At 42.6% G+C, this 21304-nt stretch overlaps 1 protein-coding gene across 1 annotated transcript; it reads left to right on the forward strand.

The window, feature by feature from the left end:
• The first annotated feature begins 564 nt into the window (after window positions 1–564).
• LOC119159623 (protein Abitram) lies at window positions 565–12838 on the forward strand. Its single transcript, XM_037412437.2, has 5 exons — window positions 565–753; window positions 4420–4471; window positions 6363–6492; window positions 9525–9671; window positions 12541–12838. The coding sequence occupies exons 1-5, from the start codon at window positions 636–638 to the stop codon at window positions 12724–12726; spliced, it is 633 nt and encodes a 210-aa protein (XP_037268334.2). The 5' UTR covers window positions 565–635; the 3' UTR covers window positions 12727–12838.
• The last annotated feature ends 8466 nt before the right edge of the window (window positions 12839–21304 follow it).

A 21304-nucleotide genomic window follows, 5' to 3' on the forward strand; every position in this document is an offset into this window, starting at 1 on the left:
CGAGACAAGGCACGTCAACACTCGTGATTTTCTGTTATTTTTTTTTTTTCGCGGACCTTGACACAGCAGACGCTGCTGCACCGCAATCCGGCCTGGTATGTTCGATTCGAAGCTGTGTTTTGTTCTCTGTCAGTAGCTCGCAGTGCATTTTGCATTTGTTTCTCCCTTTGCCAATACTCAAAATAACGCCATGTGGTCCTTGTCATATGATCGGACAGTCGAAGAGGTTGATGAGAAAATGCTAACGAAACGTGAAAGAACAAAGCAAAGAAACGACTATTTGGATTTCACCAATGCATCACAGCACCGCGCGTCTAATCGTAATCGATGCCGCCGATAGCTTCATGTTTGAGCATAAGCGTTCGCTTTGTTTTTCAGCGTGAGTATCTTCAGTAAACTTTCAACTATTGTTTCCGCTCTTTCTTGCGTGCACGTACTACATCAGAATTCTAATAAAAGTTACATAATTAAACACGCCAAGCGAACCAGCGTCACTGGTGCTGCCATCTAGTGCGCGAACGCAAAAACGGCGTGCCGCTGTGTTTTGCTATGGTTTTGCTCGTGCACACTTGGTGGCCGTAGGACCGCGTTGTGCAGCGATTCTTTTGGCAAGGTTGTGTCGTTGGTTGTGTCAAATGTCTGAGCTTACCGACGAGGGCCCGCCACAGAAACAATCGCTCAAATTATATGATCGAATCTCGAAGAGCTTTCCCAGCGTCACGGAACGGTATTTCAAGCCACGATTTCATCTTGGTGAGTTCGCCAGCCCTAAGCCAAACTTCACGTGGTCCTTACCGCGGTAGCTTGAAATGTCCTCATCCACCGCAATGTAGTAGTGGTACTCAGCTGCCGGTGATGTTATTTCACTTTTACTGCAGATTATGCCTACGCGTGTGGCTTCGCTAAGTAGACAAGCCGGCGCGGTGCCTTACCACGGACGATCGCCGGGCTCTGCGCTGCGCGTGATCATGCGTTTCAGCTTGAAATGGCTGCGGTTTCAATCAAATTTTAAAGGGAAAACAAAGATGCCGTCTTTGTTTCCGCCCTCTTAGTATGGCTCGATCCGTTTCGAGTCGAGACCACAGAGGATAACATGTCACAAACGGGATAGTTCTGCCGAGCCATTTATGCCAGTGCATTTTCGCTGTGCACATGCCTCTGCCGCGGTTTGTGCGTGTTGTCACCAGTGGTCGTGGGTGTTCATCAGAACGAGTTTTACCAGTAACAAGTCATAGCAACTCTGAAGGAACGAAGAAAGCGGCTAGGTTGTATTTATGCCCGAAAAGTATAGCATAGTTACAGCAATATATAGCTGCATTAAAAAGCTGTCAAGCAATGCCATTTTAGCAAACTGCTCTACATCCAAGAAAATAGGGCATTCATTTTAGTGTGAGATAGAGGATGGTAAACTAACACCGGCTCTCTAAAACGCAGCATTGTCTTCTAGTCCACTCTGCTAAACCAAGTAAAGCGCATGATTTTTTTGCGTACAGTTGTGGGAAAACCTGCCGCAAATTTTAAGAGTTCACTCCTGAAATCCGAAGCAAGGTGGCATCCATACCAGAATTTGAGCTGAAAATGAAGCCGAGCTCGAATTTGTGTTATATGAGTATTATGAGAACTCGCTTGAGCGTCAACAAATTTGAACTGGAAGAATAAAATATGGTTACCACTCTTAAAAATAACTTGAGCATCAAAGCAAATTGGGCGAGCTGGCAGAGCTTCATCACACAGTGCTTATGTCATCATTTCTTTTTCATGTTCATGTTGGTGCACCACTTTATGGTGCAGGAAAAGAAAAGTTAAAAAATCTTGGGTGGCACACACGGTCAAGATCTATTAAGCTACACAAAAACTGCTTTGCTCCCACAACTGACGTCACCTCTCTAATACTGTATTACTGTACGCGAGAAAGTTCACGTGCACCAGTTGTGGCAAATACTACAAGAAAAAACAGGCTAACGACAGGCAAAAGCAATAGTGAAGGGATCTTGGAGGGCCATGCGGTGTTAAGAGAAGCTTCACTGCTGTAGCTTTTGTGAAAATTTTTGATTTTTTGTTAAGATGTGCATGAGTTTTTTTTTCTTTTTTGTGATGTGCTCTTATCAAGCATGGTTTCACCAATGGTAATTGAGCCCTATGTGTAGCAGGCTGTCACTCAGTTCAAACATTTTTTTTTTTTGCATCACAGATAACTTGTTCCATGCAATAATGCTGCATGTCTAATGACTAGTATAGTATTTATATATTCTTTAACTATCTTTTTTGTTGCCATAAAGATGTTTGAGCATCTCCTGCTGTGCTTTGTCATTAAACTGAGATAATACATTTACCTGCAAACAGTATCATCTCTTGTTTATGTTTTGAGCTTACATAATATTTACCGACTCGTTAAGCGTGCTAAAAAGTCTCAGTTATAAATCTCAGTATGAACCGTTCATAGGCGATATTTTAAACATGCTATCCCACACACCCGATGACCACACCATATGCCTCTGTTGGGTCCCGAGTCATGTCGGGATCCCAGGTGATGAAAGGGCAGACCAACTAGCTGCAACAGCAAAAAAGATGCGAGAGTCAAAAACCAACATACCTGCCAGAGATGGGATTCAAGCTGTTCGCCGGGCCACCACCTTTCACTCGCAGCAGGAATGGAAATCACAACAAACTTCACCTAATTAAACCTGTTCTTGGTGATTGGAAAACCTGTCTTCATCAAGCACGTTTTATCGAAGTAGTTATATGTCGACTACGAATAGGTCATATGCGCATCACACATAACTATCTAATGGCAGGCGAAGAAGCCCCAACTTGTGATAAGTGTCAGGAGCAGTTAACTGTAATGCACATTTTAATAGCTTGCCCACATATGGAAACATTAAGAGAAAAACATTTCCGTATGTTTTACAGCTTAAATATTCCCTTTCATCCAATGCTACTCTTGGGTGATGACGCCCTAATACCCATAGCTGATGTGATCAGCTTTTTAAATGAAGCACAACTTCTGAACAAGGTCTAACTACACTAAACTATGCTACCGCTAGACATAACAAAACCTGACTGATGTGACTCATAGCACAGCCTCTTCGGAGAGGCATCTGCTGCAGCTGGAATTTACAATGAGGCACTTGCCTCCCGGCCCTTAGGTATAAGGACACGGGTATGGCATTAGTGCTATGTAAAAGCCATTACGGTTTTGACATAACCTCATGCACCAACCATACACATTCACTATCCCGAGCATCACACACATAATCTTAGAAGAGATATATACTTCACGCGTTTACGGAGCCAATCCTTTTAGGCCTTTATACAGCCACGCTTCACCGCTCATCATATCCCATATGCCATAGCCCTGTCCCCTGTAGGTATTCTCACCATGAGTCTGGCGCAGCATAGCCTTAGTCGCTCTTGCGCCACGAAACCCAACATAACTAACTAACTAATCTCTTGTTTAATAATTTCTTCTGGGTTCCTTTATGTTACGAAGTGCTCACTTTCATGCTCTGATTATGTTCAATTCAAGAGTTGTGTCAATGGTTTTATCTGACACAGAGATGATGTGTACTGCATCGCACGTCTGCAGGGAAGAATAAAATCTAGCAGACTAGCGTAGTTTACCAGCATTATTCAGTGTGGCGATGCTGTAGGCACTCATAAAAAGTAAAACTTAAGACTAGCAGTAGTAAACAGGGAACGTGCTGAGGTCGATAGACCTTTGATGCGTTCCTCAGAAAGTAATGCAAGAGAGATATCAAGACAGCAGAACCCATCACAGTAGCTGAGTACCTATGGCATTGTGCCTCGGAACGCTATGTTTCAACTGGCCCTATCGTGATGTGGGCATGAAGTATTTTGCTTGTGGTACTGTGCATTGAGTGCATGCAGTTCTCCATTATGACGTACTCTCCATGATGACACTTACATTTGAACATAATAGGGAGATTCTAGCTGCTTATTTTGCATCATGTCCGGGATTTCACAATAATTCTAGACTCCTGCGTGTACACCACTACAGAACAAGAAAAAAAAAACTAAGACAAGAAATTGCATGATACATTTCGTACCCAAGATTGGACAAGTGGAATGTCTATTATCTCAAGAGTGATCTGGCCGTAATTTGCCTCTAGCTCTGGTGGCTGCAATTTACGAATCAGTCATGCACCACAGTTGCTTTCTCCACAAGGATGTCGAGATTACTATTCCACTTTTTCATTACTAGTTAATAAGTTGCATGCATTCAGTATTATTCCCAACATGTTTATCTCCTGGGTGTCAGTATCATGACTATCGCATTTTTAGTGAGGACATCTGAATAGAATATGCTGAACTATGAGTTGCTCTGACAGCAGATGGATGCTATTTGGGAGCATGGCTAAGATGATGACGGTGTAGACATCTGCGATCTTCTGCTTTCAGATGCAAATAAAAAGGAAGGGCATGATCAGTGTGCATTGTTCCATTCAAACAGGTACAGTATAGCTTCTGATATTTCACCTGTACACTTTCTCAGGTGGACTTAAATTATTTAAATTTTTTTAAAGAAGTGCAATGTGTGGTGCATCTTACCCATGCTTTTCCATTCAAAGTGGGAATAAGCTTATCAAAATTGTGTATAGTGTAATACGTTTTGCCACACATATACGACTAGAAGTGCTAGTAAATAGAGATAACGTGTAGGTTTCGGCAGTGCTGTCAACTCCTGCCAGCTACACCTCATTTCATACAGAGAGTGCAATGTGGCAGAAGATAGTCAGGTGTCTTGTAGCACGTGTTTGCACAAAAAATACATAGGGCACTCTTATCAGCATATATGTGAAACTTGTTAGGGTAATGTAGTCAATTAAGTTTTAAACATAAAAAACTAGCTTTTCTATACGTGCTACTTGACATTATTTTACGTTTCACTGCATTTTTTTAAATTCTTCATTCACAGTCTGTTGTGGCACTTCACGTGTGGGGCCATGTGAAGTTTGTAATCGCAAAAGTTGACGACATTCATGTGGATTAGTGGACAATGTAGCTCACTACTTGTGAAACGCAGTGTGGGTAATTTCACTGTGGGTGGTTGTATGGCACAGAATTGCTCTGTTATTCACCATCACTCTGTGCAACCAACATGGTCATGCCAATGGAGGCAGTGGCACCGGAGCCATGAGCAGATTTTAATCTGTAGAAGATTAATGGGATAGTTCTATATAGAGTACAATGGCATTTTTCAAACCTTCCTATAGGTTTTGATGGAAATCAAAGTGAAAATCAGTGTCGAAGGATGCCCATTGCTTTGGCCACAGAGAACTTTTTTATTTTTTAAGTGTGTTATAATTTGGCTGCTTATGGCAATCTTTGCTCCTATGTTCCGTAGACACTGCCTTATATGTAGCTGGTTTTGACAACCAGCTTTCAGAGAAGGCATCGTTAAATCATTCTTTCAAGGTGTTACTGAAAGAATATCCGTATTGTCGCTCTCAGGTGCCTGTTATGCCAGTGTTGAAACACTATCATATGTACCACTTATAAAGATAAAAAGTATTGTCTGCACACTGTCAGTAATGATTGGTCAGAGTAAACAATTACCTCAATGCTTTCAGAAAGCTATTCATGTTGTCAAAGGAATGGTATGCCTGCAGCGTGGCTCCTGTAAGCACATATTTGTTAATGTGAGGAAATATAAGTGATGTTTGTTATTTTATTGCACAATTCAGTAGGTAACTGAACTGTTTGCCAGAATATCTATGTTGGTGCTGTAGCTTTGTCCTACGGCTGCCACAGAGGGAGGAGTCTAGGGGAATAGAAAAGGGTGGCAATTTCTGAATGCTCATTTATAGCATCTACTCCTTCAGCAGATGCCACATTGCTTTCACAGGACACTACATGCCAGGAGGCTTATTTGTTTAATGTTCATCATTTTACAGGCATCTTCAGTGGAGCCACTCTGTATATATACATAATTGCCAATGTTCATTAGCTGTTGTGTAATATTTTATGTCAAATCAAATTTGATTAAATAATAATTTTATTGTTACAAATGTGTTAGCAAGGACTAATAAGTTTGTAAAGACTAAGATTGCTTTGAAAGTCATTGTGCTGCCATATTTCAAATGTAATCAACCACTATCATTAAAGCAACATCAAAGAGACCATAAAGATCTGTTTGCCTTGTCGAAATAGTAGAATACGTGCCCCATAAGAAATAAGATACACATGCAAGTACGGTTGTTTAACCTTGCTTTTTTGCAATGTACATAAGGTTGTACATTCCATGACTTGCATTGTTCAACATTGTAATGTACATTAACCTTTACATGTGTACTACTTTGTTGATCACGTGAGTGCTGATGAGTTGCATTTCTGCTTTTCAGAATTGTGCTTGTCACATTGGCTCCATCTCACCCTATTATTAGAGAAAAGAAGACAGTCGTAAAAGTTGATTACCAAGTAAATGAGAAATTAAATCGGCTCAACAATCAAGTGTCTGGGAAGTGGAAGAAGGTGAGGTGACATATGATTCGCTGTTTCACAATGATGCTCATGTTGCGGAGCTGTTTCGTATAGCTTGGCATACACTGGGGTATGGTTCTGAGAAACATATCTTTCATGTTTTCAGTGTCTGGTCAGAGTTAATTAATAAATTTCATTCGAGTTTCTTGTCTCTTTTCCAACACTGTTGTTGCAATGTTATGTGGTTATATGCTTTTATTTTCAAAAATGTCTCTTTAACAGAATTGTTTTAAATATTTCAGTACAGGCTCAAAAAAGGCTGCCGAAAACGTTCAGTTAATATTTTATTAATGTTAGGCACTTGACTAAACAGTACTCGCCCATAGCTCGGCATACTAACTCACTTATACTCATTTGAACGTGGTAAGTGTGAGTACTGATGAGTGTGAGTAGGAGTGAGTAGAACTTGAGTGAGTACTCATGAGTAAGAGTGAGTATGAACTTCATGAGTGGATACTCATGAGTGTGAGTAGGAGTGAGTATCAATGTGAATGAGTATTTTGAGTGTGAGTAGGAGTAAGTATGAGTGTGAGTGAGTACTCTGAGTGTGAGTATAAGTGAGTATGAACGTGAGTGAGTACTCTGAGTGAGTGCGAATAGAAGTGAGTTTGAACCAATGGCAGATCTAGAGGGAGGCGGTAGGATCGATTGGAGCACCCTGCCATCTCTGTCAGCACCCTTCCCCCCTTCAATCAATTCAATGCTGGCCGCCCACCTCCTATACCAATTAGGATGAATGAGTGAAACCACTCGGAGCACAAATTAACAGTATTTATGCTGCAAAGGGATTTTTTTAGTAAAAACAAAAAAGTGATGACACGCCTTTCTCCAGTGTTACTTTAGGCGAGCCCTCCCTCCCTAACATTAGTGGCTGGATCCACCCCTGGTGTGAACGTGAGTGAGTACTCATCAGTGTGAGTAAGAGTGAGTGAGAGTTTGTAAATAGGAGTAGGAGTGAGTATGAATTTGAGTGAGTATTCTGAGTGTGAGTAAGAGTGAGTTTGAACGTGAGTGTGTACTCCGAGTGTAAGTAGGAGTGAGTATGAACAAGAGAGAGTAGACGTGAGTATGAACGTGAGTGAGGGCCTATAAGTGTGAGTAGACGTGAGTATGAACGTGAGTGAGCACGAAGGCTGAAAAAATTGTGAGTGAGTGAGTATGAGTGAGTAGTCCCTCAAAGTGCCGACCTATGCTCACTAGTAATATTATGTAGAAGAAGCTTGCTGAGAGGAACTTGGTTCATGACATTTTTTTTGTAACAGACGTGCAACGAACCCTTACAGCTCCTTAAAATCGTTAAAAACATTTAAATTTAGAAAAATAAAGCAAGAGCTTTGTTTAACTTTTTGGAAATGGATGTGCCTTTTGAATTCCTTGAAAAGCAGTGATAGTATGCAAGTGATCAATAGTTGGTGGGGCACAACTAAAAAAGTGCCAAAAAGCAGAAGGTGCAATGAAAAGGCAATCTGTAACGATGGTATTTCGACCCAATCAGAGTGGCCATAGCAGCACCGTGAAGCAATCAGCTGGTCATACGCTGTTACAATTTTTTTTCTGGTGTACCACTGGTTAATACCCCAGCTAATGGAGAAAGGGGAAGAAGTTGAACAATGGAGTATATAGAGGGAACCGACTCTTGAAAATTATTTCTGTTTGCATATGAGCGGTCAACTCCCAGAACTATTTACAATGGGTATTGTGTTTGAGAGAAACTGAAGCGAAACAATGGCTTGGTTTAGATTGACAAACTGCACTATGAGAACTTTAATGCCATATGTTTGATTGTCACAAGTTCTTTTTTAGCAGAGAAAATAAATATTGAAGTTTAATTTCTTAATTTAGCACCAACATTTTGGCACGTGTTGTAAGAAATTTCAAAATGTATTTTTGGTATTTTTGTGGCATTGGCTTGAGGCAATTTTCAGAAACTTCAGAGGCTAAGTCTATGGCACCTACACATTTCAATGTACTTCGTTTTTATCGATTGAAAGCTACGTTGGACCATGTAGCCACCTTCAAAGTTCTTTGTGTTGCAGTGTTTGGTGCGGTAATCTCAAGGTAACGCCGCTTCCCGCATTTTTTTTTTCTGCATGTTTTTCTCGCTTACTAAGCATCTTGTCACGGTGAGAGGGATATTTTTAAGACTGTAAAATTATACTTTACTAAAACACAAAAAATTGTTTTGATCATTAGTGTCTTTTAATACCTGTGGCACCTGTGAGCCACACAAAGTGCTGTGTGATAAGCAAATTTTTATTGCATGATTGCCAACATAAAAAGAGTGGGTGCCTAATTTCTTTGCTACCAAACATGGAAAAATATTTTATTGATATGTAGTCAATCTTGCTGAACAAGAGAACTTGTTGGAAAGTATTTCGTTGTAAATGAAAAAAAATGGGAAGTGATACAACAGATCAGGATGATATATTTGCATTTTTATCGATACCTTTTCTTAGTAAGATTAGTATTGTAAATGTACGACTACAAACGTGTCAGTAATCAAGAAAGTTTAATTCAGTTGTGCAGCTGATGCTTCAATGAAATCTTCTTTTGCTGGCCTACTCTAATCACAAGCTGTGACCTCTTTTACGTCACTATTGAAGGAGTACGGCAGCATAAACATTGTACTGGCTGTATGAAGGATGAGGACAACATGTTGTATGGTTGATCTCTTGACTTATTCATTTTTAAAACACGATTAGTAAATTTGGAGCATCCGCTTGGGGTAAAGATGCTATAGTAGCTTTGCATCATTGCTTCTTTATGGCACATTCATTGTAACAAACTTGATGGACTTTGTCTATGTTAGTGCTTTGCTGTATTCATTTTCGGCTTCTTGGAAATGAACTAAGAGCCGAAAATACGGCTTTCTGGTTTTGCAATAAGTGCTTTATAAGAATTCCAGTGAAGAAATATTGAACAAAGTCGGCAGGAAATGATCAGAAAGATGCTGGCATTACAAATTTTCAATGCACTAAAATACTTTTCTGCCTTGTGGTTAACAGTTTTGATCTTGTCTCCAGGGTGGTCAAAAACTACAGAAGGAATCACCATTATGCATTGTTACCTGCTCAGATGGTGAGATCTATACAGTTATAAGCACAGTTCCTGGCAGTCTAATAGAGGTTAATGACCATCTCTCCACTTCACCCGATCTTCTTACTAAAAAGGTGATAATAATTTTGTTCTCTCTCTTTTTTATATTTTCTTTGTATTGCTATATTATTGTCTTGTAAATTTTTATCAGTCTGTAAAAACTAGGAACTTACATTGTTGCAAGCAGACATTTAAATTTTTTTGGCAAATCTTCAGTGAAATGTAATAAATAGGGGAAATAAATCACTTGGCATTCACTGAAATAAAACTGACTGCAGATGCTGGCATATGTCATCGCTTAAAGAGAATGTATTTTTTAGTAATCAAACTGGAGGAACAAATGAAAGGAGCAGCTACTTTCAACATTATTTTTATTCATTCATGCATTTATTCATTTGCCATCTGCTCAGTAGTTCAGCGCCTGTGTTTGCCTGCTGTTGCTGAGGTCGTGGGTTCAATTCCTGGGTGCGGGAGTTGCATTCCAAACCAGGCAAAAGGAAAAAAAAAATGCTTTTGTACTCAGTGCACATTACATTCTCATCTCTCCGCTGCAGCCCCTCTCATGGCTACAGAGTTGCACTGGGGTGTTAAGTCCTACAAGTGATTCATTAATATATCATTTATTCACTTGTTTATTATTCTTGGAGTCACATTAAAAGTACACTTCAGTGGATATTAGCATTTTGATAGCTTTCAAATCTCAGTGTGCTGTTTAGACATCTGCGATGAACCCTTTTGCATTCCAGGTCTGCAGCCTTGGGCTGATACTTGTGATGAGAACTTCCACAATTTCTATTAAAGGGGCCATGACACGGTTGCCACACAATTTGTGCTTTGCAATGAAAACTAGGAGCGGAGGGTCTATTATGCCTATACAGATACGAAAAGTGGACTGCAAACGAATATTTCAGCGCAAAACAAGCCCTGCAAGTCACTGGCTGTAAACGCCGCCTTCTGCATACGCATGTGATGTCATGTGCGGGAAGGCGTGGAGCCGTCATCTCCAACCAAAGTTTCAGACCATGCAAATCGTTCAATTTCAGTGTATAGCCAAAGAAAGCTAAAATATTTCGGATTTCATACGCAGCTGACCAAGAAACAATATCGTAAGGTGGAGTGCAGACTGCCGCACAGATAGTTGGCTGTTACAGGTTTGTGAGTTAGGCAGTGTTGATTTACTCTCAAGTCACTTGCGTGTTTAAAAAACATTCAATTATAATTTAAGTGCTTGACCTAACATCTCAAAGTTTTGCTGTCGTATTTGTGAATGTGCAAGGATTATCCAGACAGCACGAATTATGACCGGAAATTGAATGTCATGGCTTGTTTAAAAGTGCAGAACAGATTATGAAGTAAAAAAAAAATATCTCTGCGATTAACAGTGGTACTGCATGTGCATATATCTTTGTGATACCTTGTAATTATGGAGATCTTTCAAATGAAAGTGATAAGGTTATCTATGTTTTGTGCAAATATGTATTTTTAGGGTTTGCTGAAACTTGCCACTATTCACGCTTCAGTTGTAGCTAATGTAACTTCCTCATCAAACGACCTCGCCAGATGTTTGATCCTGCTAAGAATCAGTCAAAGAAAACTTTTTTTATGAATGGTATTCGCACACAGTATATTGGTTTGGTTCATGCATACATAGTGTAGCTAAACTGGGCAAAGGAAATGTCGGTTGTGTTTGTGGTGATGTACTATTACGCTAATGCAGTCTTCACAAGGATAAACACTGGCCTGGCAGAGAGTGTATTCAAATGAGGACAGTATATTCAAAAATGTGTTGGATCTTTGGAGTTCGTTACATGCGAAGTGCAACAGTATTGTGTTCAGCAGGAAAAAAAATGCCAGGCCTGCACGGAGTGCACAGCACAGTCACAGCGAAAGCTGGAAGAGCTGCCTTTCAGAGCTTTTTCTGAACACTCTTTTGGGTAACTGCTACAAGCACACTTTCTGGGTACTCACTGTGCCATAAATAATCATAATTTTCGTTCAGCAGGCCAGCATTTCACTAAGCTATCCTCCATTCTTTGGAGAAATGTGGCATGCGCTGCCCACTTGTTAGGAATTTTGTGCAATGTTTTATGCAGTGGGTGACGACGATGAATTATGCCTGACGTGGATATGCGCCACTGTTAATAGGTGATCAAGAACAAGTTTTCTAATGGATTGAAGCATTGGACGACCCACTCGTTACGTAATTCGCATTGTGTGATGCCTGGCTGTTCCTTTGATGTTCTAAAATGCCTTATTACTCATGTTAATGCGATTCCTTTCCCAACATCAAGCCCGCTTAAGGCCAGTTTAGGAACGAGTTCCAAGCACTGGCATGTCTCAGTGGTAGAATACTGGACTGGCACGCAACGGGCCAGGTTTTTAATCCTGTTGTGTCATTAATGTTTTTATTTACTGAGTTTTTTTTTTTTCAATAGTGGTTACGGACACCGGCGACGGCGGACAATTACGGCACCGCGCATGACTCATGTTCTGATCTCATAACAGCTTTCGCTGTAAAAGAGATAGTCTCCTTGCTCAAATTCATTTTCGTAAAGCTGACTGTGCAATATGTCAAGTATTCCGGTCGATATACTGTGGCAGAGGTTGCACTCTCTTTTATAAACTGGATTTAATGCTCTTGATAAGCCTATACTTGCGTCTTGGTATCGTAAGCGAAGCCCTGATGTGGTCGGCCCCAAATTCCTTTTAAATAATGACATATTGAACTGGATGTCTCACAGCATTTAATGTGCAAAATTTTAACATCAAGCTTCTGCAAAAGTTATGCAAAACTGGAATAAACTGTGTGCTCTTATCCCAAAAGAAAACTTTGTACATTGCATAGCATCACTTGTGATTATGTTGCTGGCTACACCAATTTTGGTCAGCACTGTTAATGTGAATAATGCTTCTGCATTATACATCCTGACTTTCACTTTGCAGCCGTGGTCATCTGGCTACATTGCCATCGTTCTGCCTCCTCTGAAGATGGACACTATGCTTCTGGACACTATGATGTCACCCGAAGCTTATGTGGCAGCCAGGAGGGAGTTGATACCGACATGCCACATCTCAGATGAAGAAATGTTTGTGCATCAACGATTGCCTCTTATTATGGAGGATAGCTAAATGTGTACAGCCTTGCTCTCATTTGTGTAATTAAGTTTCATCACCTTGTGCATTGGTGATTAACTTGACTGTAGTACACATATTAGAGGAAATAAAACGTTGTTCCCTTTGCTATCTTTCATATTATTACCACTGCTGCGCTACAAATGCAGAAGAACAGTGCCATTGCAGATTACTGAAAAAAGTCCTATCATGCCAAAATTATGTTGGCATTGGCTGGGCGTACCAAGGCCCATTTTAAAGCTGCATGGTACTGCAAGACATTCACCAGTTCTTTTGTTTCCTTTATACTTCAAGCAATCACTCCAATTCGAAGTTATGCTGTTTTTCTTCATGCAGTCAATGCCACGAATCCTGTCGTGCATGGCAAGTTTCGCCAGTTTATGGTCAAGCAGCGGCAATATTGAAACCTTCCATTCACTTAATTATGAAAGCAAGCCACTTGAACTACTTATGTTGAAGTGCACAACTACCGCGTTAGCTGCTGTTAAGTGCGAATCATAGTGGGGCACAGCCAGAGAGGAGGGCTTGTGTATGTACACAAGAGTGTTGGAACCTATGGTTCCTTGGCTGTGCCAGTGTCCGCACTGGTAGTGTAGCGCTTACGGGGCTCTGCTGCTCCACCGAAGTGGCTATGCCAGTGGAACCATAGTTTGTTTGTTAGTGTAGTGGCATTTTAAAAGCCATGCAATCTCATCATAAGCTTTTAGAACAAGTGCAAATCCATCGATGGACTGTCTTTTTAACAGCAATATATGTAGCTGCTCTGTAAACCGAGTTCATGAGGACAGACAGAACGCCACCTTTTTTCTCTTGTCCTTGTGCATTTATCCGGCACTGCTATCAATAATAAGGACAAAAGAGCCAGAGAAATCAACTGATAACTGCTGCACAAATGTACAAGGACAGAGAAAAAGGGTGGTGTTCCCTGTGTCTTAGTGAACCCTACTGACAGGGCAGCTACTGACGTTGCTGTTAAAAGGGCAGTTTGGCAGATGGCTCCATTAGAAATCTTTGAAATGTCGTGCTCCTCGGATGCTAAACTGGGCGTGACATCTTTTCATTGATGTCACAGTAGGGGCACACTTAGAATGGTACAAGAGCAGTGCTAAAGCGTTCTGCATAATCAAAACAAATGTCGCATGGCAGAGAAGTGTGTACTCGCGTACTACATGCTCAGTTCTCATATCTGAAACCAAAATTCAAAGTTGTGGCCTCGTGTAAAAAAAAAAAAAAAAAAAAAACGCCAGGCCTGCGCAGATCCAGCCACTCATCTTAAGGAGGGTGGTCGCCTGAAGTAACACCGGAGAGGGAGGCATGTTCGTGACTTTTTGTTTTTTTATAGCAGAAATACCCCTTCATAGCATAAATACTGTTAATGTGTGCTCACGGTGTTTCACTCATCTGTGCCAACTGGTGATTGGAGGTGGACGACAAGCACTGAAGTGAGGGCAAAGCCCCTACGGCCCCCCATCTGGATCCGCCAATGGGGTCTGCACAGAACGCGCAGCACAGCCACAGTGATAGTTGAAAGAGCGGTCTTTCAGAGAACTTTTAAACACTTTTTGGGTAACTGCTACAAGCACACTTGCAAGGTACCCCACTACACCATAAAGCATAATTTTTGTGTAGTGTATTTACTGTAGTGTAGTGTATTTTGTGTATTTACTATGCCATTCTTCACCATTCTCAGGAAAAGCGTGGTGCCCGCTACACACTCGCTAGGAATTTTGTGTAGTTTTTCATGCTGTGGCTGAGAAAGATGAAGAATTATGCCTGAAGTCTTTGTAATCGGTATATGAAATTCTTCTGAAGATTAATTCTATTATTTCTTTCCTTTCTTATTTTTTTTACATTGTGAGACAATAATCTTGCCATGTCAAAACAAAGTAATCTTATTTCCCTAGCCTGGATAAGCTTAATGCATGGCCTCACATTAACCGCCGGCTTCTTGGCCAATCCCCCTTAGTGGGTGAGAGCCACGACAAAGGATCAAGCAAGCAAGTTTTTGTAATGAGCGCATTCGATGACCCACTCGTTACGCGATTCGCATTGTGTGTCGTCTGGTTTTTCCATTGCTGTTCTAAAACGCTTTATTGTTCACATTGACGTGATTCCATCTTTTCCCGATATCAAGCCTACCTAAGGCATGTCTGCAACGGAGTTGCAAGAGCCGGTTCGCAAAGGAAGGAAAAGGAAGGAAAATAGAGGGAAAAGAAAGGCAAGGAGGTTAACCAGCCTATAGGCAGCCGGTTTGCTACCCTGCGCATGGGAGAGGGATGGGGGAGATGAAAGAGAGCGGAGAGGGAAGATATAAACAGCACATTCGGCAGCACACGCGCGCACACTCAGTCATAGTCCAGTCTTGTCTTTCGCGGTGTGTGACATTGCTGTTACAGTCGCAAAAAAATTTCAGGGGCGTGTATGAACTTTGCTAAAAGCTTAGGACTGTGGTTTGGTCCACGGACTAATACACCAACCCATTTCAAGGGTATTTAATAATAATGTGTGCCCCCGAAATACCTAGGCGTTTCAATAGATGCATATAGATCAAGTGCACATTACTTGAAAGAAGGTGTACCAAACGTATTTTTGTGCCCTTAATTAATTGCCGCCTCTGTGCAGTTCCAGAAACAATAAAACATTGCTTTATTATGTGTAAGGACGCCATCCTCTTTTGGGGCGTCCTGCACATCGAGGGCCTTAAGAAAAAGACAACTAGATTTAAATGCTCATAGCATCCGTTATCTTTTACTACCTAAATGCAATGATATGCCAGTTGACATGCTCTTGTTAATTGGCATGCATAGTTTATAGAAAACTCGCATGTTATACAGGCATGCGGAACCAATGCTTTCTTCGTCATTTTACAATGTACGAATGACTGTGCAGCTAAGAAACTTTTATGAACAATTTCAGTGTCAGCCGGACTGGTATACCTTTTTAGATACAGTGATGTATGGAATTTGGCTTGTAATGCCCATTGTACGTTTGTCGAAGTGGCCTTATGTTGTACGGAATGAATATGCGTAAACCGCACTTGTATAACATACCATGCAAGAAAAAAAAAAGAGTTGCAAGCTCCAGCGTGGCTCTGTGGCAGAATACGGGGCTGGCACGACGCAGGGGACCCGGGTTCGAATCCAATTGTGTCCGTGGTGATTTCATTCACTTAGTTTTTGTTTTGCTTACTTCGCGTGATAATGGTTACGGTCACAGGCGGTGGACAACTACGTGATCCTTGTTGCGATCTCATAACAGCTTTCGCTATAAAAGTCCACACTCGAATACAGCTTTGGAACTTGGCGGCGTTTGAGTCGGCCGGCCGGTGATCCCGATTCCCACCTTTGGAAAGCACTGCCGAATGTGCTGAAATAGGAGTATATCCCGAGTCGCGGGGGCGATCTGCTGCCGCGCTTCGGTCATCTGCATCTCTTTCCAATTGAATAGCAGAGATGTAGTGAAACGCTGCCGAAATATAGAACAGTCTCGCGCGGTCATTCAGTGCTCCCCCCCCCTCCCCGACCAAAAAAAGAGAGAGAAGAAAGAAAGAAGTCGCAACGACGTGCACACTCAAAAAACAAAGAACATATTGTTGTCGTTATGGTCGATTCAGATGACAACTTGGGTGTCCGTTCTTGTTGTCTCACGCCAATAATAAAACCACAGTACCGTTCAATACGTACAAGTAACCACTGGCTTGCCGAGGGAGTTGGGGAAGGGCTGAACCGAACCCCCCCCCCCTTTTTTTTTCAATTTTGCGTGTAAATATTTACACGCACACAGAACCGTACGCATGAACATGCGTAAAGTACGGTTGAACTACCCTTAAACTACCCCCCCCCCCCCCCCTTGAGAGCGTTTACCAGGCAACCTTTAATGATACCCCTTTTCACCATTTTGAATGAGCTGAGTGGAAAGGTAAAAGGGGTTTACCACTTCTCGGTGAAAACAGCCAGCACAAATGAGTACTTCTAAGACAGAGTGTTAGGTCTAAGAACCTAATGCAAGAGGTCATGCTCCCCCCCCCCCCCTTACAGCAAAAAAAGAATTATGGCTGCACCCGTGCCTGGAGAGATGAGCCACGTCGCTAACTATACCATTAAAAAAAAAAAACATTCGGTGCCCTGTGTTTGCACATTATCTGTATATGGCCCTCGTTGTCGACTTATTGTGTCATCTATACTGTCTGGTGAAGTGCTCAGAAGAACCGTGCGAAAGATTGGAGCAGCCCGACTACTGCGTGTAAGGGCCTCGAGTATAGTGGACCCCACGGCAGGCTCGTGATACGTATTCGTCGTCCTCGTGAGTTTTGGGCGAATAACGTGCCATTACAGCCTTTTGAGCCAGACATTTGCATGCAGACATCGCATCGCACGTAATACCGCCTGCGCTGCCATTACGGGAATTCGGAATGTGACCTTGGCCACCTTAATTACGGCACTGCGCACGGATGCGGGATGGCGTCAGATCTTGAGTCATTACTGCACCACAGAGAAAGTAGTCGCAAGGACCAGGTTTTTTCTTTTTTTTTTCGTGTGAGGGCGTGTGCAAGTCTCATCCAGACAGTTTAGCGTCGGCGAAAAAAAAAAGAAAAAAAAGAGGCCTCTGGAGGGGCAGACAGAAAAAGAAGGAACGCAAGGAGGAAATGTCAGGCAAGGACTCGCACGAAGCGCCAAGAAAAAGAAGAAAGAAGCGGACAAAAGAAAAGCGACTGCGGCGGATAAGGAATTAGAAAGAGCGCCAGACGAAATGCGAGCGTGCGCAGTGGCCATCTGTGGTCGCACGGCGTCCTGATTGGCTGGAGGGCGCACGGCGACAAGCTGGCGCGTCTATGCGCTTGTGCACGGCAAAGTTGGCGCGCATGTGCGCCGCGACAGCGTTGTGACGCGGAGAAGCGGGCAGCAGCAGCAGCAAGAAACGTCCTCGGGCGATTTAATGAAGACTGCTCGCGGACGAGGCTCGCTACTCGTCTGTCTGCAGCCGCCGATGTGCACACGTGCGATCCACAATGCCGTCTGGTCACAAAAGTGAGTGCTCATTTATTTCCCGTCAACACGCCCCGCTAGTTAGCCTTGCATTCTGTCCGGGCCTCGTACGGTGCGGTTGCATGCCAGGCATTATCTATCGTAGTGTTCGCTGACAGATCATCACGTCTACTGGATGCGCTACGTGTTTCCAAGCATGGGCATGATTCCAGTATTTTTTCTTTAATATCTTCGACAAAGTGGTCTGACATTAAGGGTGATGATTGATGACGAATGTACCGATGATTCGATCAGTATCGCATCAGTAATAAGTTTATCCGTGCACCGTGCGGATAAATTTATTAGCGTTCTCGTGACAGATCTGTTATGCAATCATTGATGTTCAAGCACGCCGCTTCGATTCTGTGTTGCACCGTCGTAAACGACGCACACGGAGACGGTAGTAATACGTGCAACTACGGGGCAGTTTGAACTGGATACAAGGGTAACAAAATATATTTCGATGGGACCAAGGCACCCCAATCGCAGCAGCTGGAACACACGGCAGTGTTCGCTTCGATAGTGACGGCTCACCTAATGGGGTTCGATTCCGGTCAACAAATCTGTCGACCGTTTTCATCTCTCTATAGAAAGAAATTAAAGATAAAAACAAAGCACATGTAGTTAACAGCTAAGTTTTTTTTTTTAATGTATGTTGGTGGTGCGCACAAATTTTACGAGGAAGGAAAGCGCGGGGAGTGAGGAGGCTCGAACATCGCCCCCCGGATTCGAACGTGCCCGCGCACACGTTACACCAATACGATGGCCTTCAGGAAGCGGCTATTACGTAAGCAGAGCTCGTCTTTTGCCGCGGACGTCAGTTGACGGGCTGCATGTTTCCGCAAATGCTGCACCGTGCTGCAAAAGGAGAAAAAAAAACATGAGAAAGTGGTCAATTCTTATTGGTTTGGATTATATTCTTTAGAACAATGTCTTTTTGGTCCTGTTCCACAATTTTGGGGGGACGGGGTAAGCTGATTTCCGCGACAATGTCGATGATACTTCCAACCGCCGTAGGTCGGTCACGGACGTAGGTTTTCTTTATATATCTTAGTAATTTTTTCGCAGCCCAGTTGCATAACAAAGGTAAAGCGGCCTTACGCTTCCTGTGAATGAGCAAAAGCGTCGCGTGACATTATTGCAATTCTCTAGTGTGCTTACTTAGGCTTTCAAGAACATTGGAACACTCCAATATGAATTTATTTAAATATCTGTAAAATATCCTTAAAAAGACAGTTCACTTCACTGCATTGAAATGATTGAATGAATCGCAGCGAATGAATTAGAGAAATTGCTGAAGCGCTTGAGAGAGTTGATGAATGAATGAATGAATGAATTAGAATGCTGTCTGTCGTTTCACCTAAGGGAAAAGCTCGTTTTTTTATATGCGACACTTGGATATTTTTAGGGGGCCGTGGGTCGTTCCCTCCTTCGTACGTAGTATGTAGCCACCTCTAGATTATGACTTGCTCAATAGATGGCGTTGTGTGTTTATCTCCTTAAGAATAGTATAACAAGATGGCGTTAGTGGTTTTCACAGCATATTCACGGATAGAATGATGATGAGTGGGGCGAAGCGTCCGCCTGTCAGTCCGTTCATCCATCCGTTCGTTCGTCCGTTTACCCCTCTGCGCTTCCGTCCGTCCGTCCGTCCCTTCGTCCGTCTGTACAGACGGATGGACGTTTTGCCCCACTCATCATCATTCACTCCGTGAATATGCTGCAACTTCTTTTCTTTTTTTTACCGTTCTTTCTTTATCTATCTGCAGTTTGAGATGCGTATTTATGCTCACAATGAAGCATTCGTTGAAAGTTAGCGTGTCCTCTTATCATCCCGTCCTCTCTCCCTGCATTGCGCTACGGTTTCTGCACGATACGATGGACTATAGCAACCTTCCCAAACTTCCTCCCCTTTTATATAATACTGAGTTCTTCAAAAGCATTTGTTTCATTAGTTCACGTTAACTCATACGTCAGTCAAGAACTTTGTTAAAATGTCCTCAGGAGTCTAAGCTACCAAGGTGTCCACGAGGGACATCTTAGCAGCCGCTACTGTAGGTGACGCCCGAGTCGGGGCGAGAGCGAGGTGGCGTTCCGCTATTTCTTGGGCCTTCTGGACTGCCTTCAGTTGGTGTTGGAGTTCGAGGCTCCCGAGGGCCTCTTCCCAGTCGGACTCACTGGTGAGATGTCCCTGAGGTAACGCGGGACATTGTCAGAGCATGTGTGCGAGTGAACAATACACTCCTGTGCAATAAAAAAAATTACTTCAAATACCTGTTCTAGTCTTGAGCCTTGTATCAACATCTTCATTTACCTCGAAAAAAATTCGTAAGCTACGGAACAACTGTCTCAATGTTCATTATCTAATGAACGAAAATTAGTCCTACTCGCTCACGCAGTTCGCCACGCGACACATACGACGAGTGTTTGTCGAATCATAGCCTCCGAGATTGCGGGCGCGTGGCGCTCGCCCGCCATCTTGGGGGTCATGGTTGAATATATATAGGTTTTGGAAAAAGACACGCCTGTCTCGTTTCTTGATGCTTGCTTTGATCTTCTGCAACAGCGAACAACAGCCAGCAATGCTGTACATTTCCTCCCTGCAGTTCCGGCGAGAACTAAGGGTGAAAAGTAGTCGCGTATTTATCGAGTGGCAATCACTGCCGTCTATCCAGCTACCACTGCATGTATACACAGCTGCATGTATACAAGCTTCGCTTGTATACAATTTGAAAAGGCACGACATGCATAGAAAGGGGCTGCATTTCCGTGTGTCAGGAATCGCTTGCAGCCGATGCGTGTTGGTCCAAATTCTCATAAAGGATTCTTGAGAGGCGTGTTGGATCTATCTATCTATCTATCTATCTATCTATCTATCTATCTATCTATCTATCTATCTATCTATCTATCTATCTATCTATCTATCTATCTATCTATTTATCTATCTATCTATCTATCTATCTATCTATTTATCTATCTATCTATCTATCTATCTATATCTTTTTTTTGTGCCTGAAAGACTCCGAAGTTTGCGACGTGAAATTAGCAAAAGCTTGACATCATCATATGCTGTCTAAAGGATAATCGAAAAGTAGCACGTTGATATGATGGTGCCTTATATAGACAAAAAAAAATGCCCGCAGCTTCCCTCGGGGGAACACTGAGGAGGATGCGGAGCATATAATTGGCTAACGGCGTGTTAAAGTGCGACTTACTTGGGTCGATGGCTAAATTGGTTAACGTGGTTGTGAAATGGGGTGTTAAATTGCGACTTACTTGGGTCGATGGCTAAATTGGTTAACGTGGTTGTAGGAGGGGGTGTTAAATGAGTGAACACGTACACACGTATGCGAAAGGGCGGCGCTGGTCGAAGGGACGTCGATTATTGTGTTTGTGGATTCGTTGGAATTCATTTCACCGCGACCTTGGACGTCGACGCGCCGTACAAACCAACCGACGAGCGGCAACTGAGCGAGCGAGCGCCGACCTTGAGTATATATACAGCGCGACGGCGCATGCACTGTCAGCTGTCGAATGTTCGAGAAGGGGGA

Source organism: Rhipicephalus microplus, chromosome 1 (assembly GCF_043290135.1).
Source record: "Rhipicephalus microplus isolate Deutch F79 chromosome 1, USDA_Rmic, whole genome shotgun sequence".
Lineage (NCBI taxonomy): Eukaryota > Metazoa > Arthropoda > Arachnida > Ixodida > Ixodidae > Rhipicephalus > Rhipicephalus microplus.